Consider the following 6,428-nt stretch of genomic DNA (forward strand, 5'->3'; position numbering starts at 1 on the left):
TTGCAAATGCTATTACCATTTTTAATCCTATATCGTGAAGTTGTTTCCACAGATTACAATACACATTGCTCTCATAAACTCATAAACAGCAAAACACTATTATAGTCCAGTTCTGAATAATTGAATCAGCTGACTTGTGTAAATGACTCCTATAAGTCATATAGGGAATCAAAGACATACAGCACAACCATTCATAGTCTGATTCCTGAGTGAATGACTCATATGAGTTGGTTCGTTTTAAAGAATTAAAAACAAACACTTTAACGACTGCAGTCTTCTGCATGACTTCTGAATCAAACACATACAGCTTACCACAAACTTTAGAGGAACGTATGTGCTTTACTGTTTAAAAAGATAAGTACAGTAAAATTACATTTTTATTTATAGCCTCAACCAGACCAGGTTCCCAAACTCCCTCTTATGACCCCCTGCATCTTTCATCTCATCTCTCTGTTTGTGCCAGAGAGTAGTGTGTGCACATGCAGAATTAGCCTCTGTTTTGTCTGGCTAGAGAACGATATCCTGCCGTATATTTCTGCCAGTGGCACCTCAGCCTTGACCAGGCCGAGAGCCGGCCCGCCGGGAGGAAGGGAGCCATGTAGGGGGGGAGGTGGAAGTGCATCGGTGCACAATAGGACAGACTCTACTCCCTCTGGGACCCGCGCGAGAATCCGCAGTCACATTCGGCCAGCCGGGGAGGAGGCTTTGACCTCTCTGAAAGAATCGGAGGAGCCCTGGGTGACGGAATGATTCATGTGCTGATAAATGAGAGGGACGGGGCTGGTTTTGGTTGAGGAAAAATCAGACATGCTGATCGATCCCAAGAGGGCTGCCATGGAAGCATTGATGTGACTCCTCAAGCTTAACTTAGGGAACATTTAGGTGACATAGATGTGAAGTTTCCCATTGCGTTTGCATATAGACAATATAGCCCATGTTTTTCAATGGATCTGCAAAAATGACTAATAAGGCTGTATTATACATGCCACGCCAGTAGATAGTGATGTCACTTCTAAAAAAGAAATACTGTACACATATAGTCCTGTAGTTCGCTGTAGTTATTTTGGTTGTCAATGCACAAATGCTGAAAAGGAATTAAACCTTTAACTCCTATTCTAAAAATAATAAGCAACTATTTCTTTGGTTGTTAAATTGTGTTGCTGACACCACTGAAATGTTGAGGTTGTTTTGTTTTAATAATGAACTTTGGACAAAAGATCAACCTGGTGGTTATGATTCCAGTTAAAGGGCCAGTTAATATCCCAATCTTATTTTGTGGCTATGAATTTTTACAACAACAACCTCAAATTTAAGCTTTCTTTTGATCTGATCACCCAGTAAAAGGTTTGTTTAATGGCAGGATTAGGGATATGCGTTTGAATTTGTGCAATCTCTCTTATTTTTGGCCTTTTTCATGATTTGCAGTAAGAACAGTAGAGATGTGTCAGAAAGGTTGGAGTAGAGAGAGGGAAGTGGGATTGGCAAAGGACCACAAAGCAGGAATCAAACTCTGGTCTCTGTAAACGTAGTTGGGCTACATGTCTGTGTGTTTAACAATAAGGATAGATGCAGAACAGAAGAATTTGTGCAATCCCAATTTCACTATTACAATTTCATACCTCCGAGAGTAATGAGTGATTATGGTTGAGCCTAAATGCTTTTTTTTTTTTAAATAAAAAATATAATTTTATACAAGTGACACTTTATGATTTCATGTGAAACTGGCCAACCCGATCTCACAGGCTATTTAACGTTTTGCTAAATTTGTAAGAATTTGTGTTACAGCAGAGGCAGGATTATGGGCGAAACTTAATACTTATGATTTCATATAAATTATCCAGCCAAATCTCATAACAAAACAACATTGTACACTTTTACATATTTTTTATAATATAATATGTTTATACACACCCACATCCTAAATAACTACCATTTTGTCATAAACTGATCATATAAACTGTACAAATGAGATTATATACATTTATACATATTAGTCACTAAGATAAAATAGTTAAGTTCTTTCTTTAGAAAATAATGGCATTAATTGTGCATCTTGATATATGAAATGTTTCCCAGTGATGGGTTGCAGCTGGAAGGGCATCCGCTGCATAAAACATAAGCTGGATAAGTTGGCGGTTCATTCTGCTGTGGCAACCCCAGATTAATAAAGGGACTAAGCCGAAAAGACTTGACAAACGACCTATAGGAGACACCCTTTTTTGCCTCTCTATATGCACCAGACACTTCCGTATAAACATGTTCTGGGAAAACATTGTGCAATTTTGAGTGTGCTCCACACAGGTGTGTGGGCTTGACAAACTGCCTATACAAGACGCACTCTTTCCTCTCTACATGTACAGTTCAAGTCAGAATTATTAGCCCCCCTGAATTATTAGCCCCTTGTTTATTTTTTACCCCAATTTCTGTTTAACAGAGAGAAGATTTTTTTCAACACATTTCTAAACATAATAGTTTTAATAACTCATTTCTAAGAACTGATTTATTTTATCTTTGCCATGATGACAGTAAATAATATTTTACTCAAAATTTTTCAAGACACTTCTATACAGCTTAAAGTGACATTTAAAGGCTTAACTAGGTAAATTAGGTTAACTAGGCAGGATAGGGTAATTAGGCAAGTTATTATATAACGATGGTTTGTTCTGTAGATTATCGAAAAATATATAGCTTAAGAGGGCTAAAAATGTTGACCTTAAAATGGTTTAAAAAAAATTAATTAATTAATTAATAAATTAAAACTATTCTAGCTGAAATAAAACAAATAAGATTTTCTCCAGAAGAAAAAAATATTATCAGACATACTGTGACACTTTCCTTGCTCTGTTAACCTTAATTTAGGAAATATATTAAAAAAAAAAATTAAAAGGGGGGCTAATAATTCTGACTTCTGTATATGTTTATATGTGTGTGTTTATATATGTGTGTGTATATATGTTTATATATTTGTGTGTATGTATATTTTTTAAATACTGCTAAACCGACTTGCCATGGCATCAATAAATTGCTGTTCTCTAGTGGTCTGATATGCTTTTTATAATAATTTGTAAGTTCTTTTGGATTAAAGCATCTGCTAAATGAATAAATGTAAATGCTAAATTGCAAAATTTCAGGTAAAATCCAAAAAAGCATAATAGGTGCACTTTAAATGTTTTTTTTTCTATGATTAAAAAAAATGTGTTTGAAAAAAAACTTATAATTGTTCCAAACTTTTGACCGTTAATGTATCTATAGCTCTTTCCATACCTCCAAATCCCATGTCTGTCACAAGCCCAAGTTGGTTCGGCTTGAGTGAATGAATGAACTGTGAGAAGATTTACTGCAGGATGCTGTTCTGAACTGTCTTTCCGTCTGGCTAGTCTTGCATACAGACAAAGAGAACTTTATACCTCATGATCCGCTACACAAAATTTGCAAAATTTTATTCAAGCCAGGGAACAAACTTCTCCGGTAACAAAAAACAGATTCCAGACTGTGTGGTCTTTTCTCTAAAGGTGAAACACGGAGTAGAATTGTCCTGAGAAACGTGTATTTACAGCATGACGTTAAAAAAGGCATACCGCTGAGGTTCAGGCTGAAGTTCAACAGTGAGCAAGACCATACATTCCCCATTCATCTCTCTGACTGGCCCTACCTCAAATGTTTGGGGCAAAAATATTGCTCTTTGAAACGGGGAGCAATTTGCCCCAATGTCAGGATGAGTTACGAAGACATGACTCTGTGTGTTTTATGGCTAGCAATGCCCTCTATATGTCATCCAAACTTTGTGAAATAATGCACGGGGAGATTTAGGAAGGACTTTATCTGCTGTCACTAGTAAATGGGAAAATTATGAGGTAGAATTACGTTTTGTGAACAACTACTTCAGGGTGGAGCATTTTTTGATGTTTTTACATGCTTAGTTGTATTTTATACCTCTAGAATCTAAAATACAGCCCAATGTATTGTGTTAATAAGTAGGAATTTTCCATATTGTTTTTTAACAGGTATATGTATTTCAATTGACACTTTTTGGGTGTAGTATTTTAGGGTTGTCTGTAAATTTGACTAAATATTTACTACCAATTTTCATGCAGGGACATTATCTCTTTTTCCACACGTTTTAACTACCAAATCAACAAAATTATAGGTGCAGGTGAGTGTCTTGAAAAACATTTTTTGTTGTGCTAGTTGAAAATCTCTTCACATTCCAATAGTAATGATTAAAGTGAATGATCTAAACGTATTTATATGTATTTTTATATTCTGGGTAAGGCATAAAACTAAAAAATGTTCATCCAATTAAAGTTTGTCGGTCCGACAATTCCCATTATTCTGATAAGTAGCCCAAACTGTCAGTCAAGAAATGTAGATTTGTACATCTGTGCACCCATTCACGCAGACAGATCCGCCGTTTATGCGTTCACATGCACACGAGAGTGACAGCAGTAAAAACAAATGCTGAATCAAAACTTTTTAAAATCCTGAATCAATATTGGATCAACAATTGGATGACACCATGGCTGAAGTATTTCTTTTAGACAGGTAATGTTATGTTTTAAAACTATTTTAGTCACGCAAAGCTGATGTATTGTAGATTGTGTTGATTTACGAATGGGTTATATGCACGAAAGTGTATATTTTTCAATTTTATAAAGTATCTTTTACAGCATTACAGCATGTAGATTTTTATTTAGTTTAACAACAAAACATCAGTAAATAGCGCTATTCCGCCTAGCCTGCTTTACTGAAGTGAAGTTGGTTTTATATTCACTTTACATTGGTTCATTTTTGAACAATGACAACCTGTGATGCGCTCCCTAATCAGTGTGGTTAATAATCACTACCGAGAGTCCAAACACTGAAGAGCAAATCCATCGATGCGCAGCTCTACAGATCCCGAACCATGCAAGCCAGTGGCGACAGGGGCGAGGAAAAAACTTCACAAATTGGCGAAAGTGAAGGATTAAAAAACCTTGAGAGAAACCAGGCTCAATTGGGCACGACCATTTCTCATATGGCCAAACGTCTTATGCAGAGCTGCAGTCTAGGCGCCGGAGGCTGGAGAAGGTCGAAGACTCGTCTGTCCCTGAAGTGTCACAGGAATCAATCTCATGCTCTCCACTCCTCCATGACCACCACAGCAGCTGCTGAGGATACGGCCTGGTCCAGGATTATGGAAACCCTGGGATCGTCTCGTCGCTGGTCTTGGATCGAATCAGTGAGACTACATAGTCTGAGGGCCTCGGGATGAGTATCCCCAGGTGGAAATAGAGAATAAAGAAAACAATTAGCGTAGCTGCTGTTCATAGTGTATATAAACAAGATGCATAAACCTGCGTGGGGCACATTCATGTATCATACAGCTAAGTGATGCACTGAGTGTATGCTTTACTAAAAAGATAGGTCTTTAATCTAGTTTGTGTTGTGTCTAGTTTGTCCACTGCGCGCTTTCGTGATTTCAGGAGGTGTGGCTTTGGACGGCAGGGGAGGGACTGTGTTTCAAAGATATTATGCTAACCGGTTAGCATTGTGGCAGATCACCTACTGCACCTTTAAGGCTAAAAATGTTTAAAGACAGCTAGTTTAATTGCTTCTTAAAGCACACAAAAACAAACAAAAAGCTCATATTATTAGTTTTATATTTCAAAATTTTTTTGAATATCAAGATCTGATTCTCTGACCTTGTTTGTATTTATAAAATAGTTTTCATTCATTCATTGATTTTCTTTTCGGCGTAGTCTGTATATTAATCCGGGGTCGCCACAGCGGAATGAACCGCCAACTTATCCAGCATATGTTTTACGCAGCGGATGCCCTTGCAGCTGCAACCCATCACTGAGAAAACAAAATAGTATTATATGTTAATTTTATGTTATTTCTAGACTAACTCACCCAAGTATTTATTTTTCATGATTATAAGCTAACAATTCTGTTGACTGTACAAGTAACTGTATATTCTGTAAATTTGTGAATGAATATCAACTATATATCAGAGTTTTTGTGAAATATTAGTAGGCTGTTTATATACATTAAGAGAATCTATGTTACTTGCAAAGTTACTAGTCAGAATATCTGTTGGTGCGCCATCAAAATAAAGTGTTAGCAGATAGTAAGCAGACATACTCAAATAACCAGTAGTTGACATGTAATCATAAAGTGACAGTCAACACAAAGTCAAAAAGGGGCAATATAAATAAAGTGTTAACAAAACAAATCAGTACATTGAAAATAACTAAATATTCTCCCCTTTAAACACGAACAGCCATCCAGGAGGTTATGAGAGCGACCCCAGCACACCCATGGTCTACAGCTGCAGCACACAGTACCGTATTCACACCCATGGCGTCTTCAGAGGCCTTCAGGTCAGTATCTCTTGCTCACGGCCCGCTTGAGTTCACATTCAGGACAAACTGAGATTCTTTGTGCTC

The 6,428-nt window shown here is 36.9% G+C and overlaps 1 protein-coding gene across 2 annotated transcripts in view; it reads left to right on the top strand.

The window, feature by feature from the left end:
• wt1a (WT1 transcription factor a) overlaps positions 1-6,428 on the top strand; it is a 35,605-nt gene that overhangs the window by 21,288 nt on the left and 7,889 nt on the right. For both annotated transcript variants that reach the window (XM_056451798.1, XM_056451799.1), the window contains exon 5: positions 6,263-6,362. In XM_056451798.1, coding sequence (XP_056307773.1) covers positions 6,263-6,362 — 100 coding nt within the window. The remainder of the gene's footprint in view (positions 1-6,262; positions 6,363-6,428) is intronic.

This window comes from Danio aesculapii, chromosome 25 (genome assembly GCF_903798145.1).
Source record: "Danio aesculapii chromosome 25, fDanAes4.1, whole genome shotgun sequence".
NCBI classification, from domain to species: Eukaryota; Metazoa; Chordata; class Actinopteri; order Cypriniformes; family Danionidae; genus Danio; species Danio aesculapii.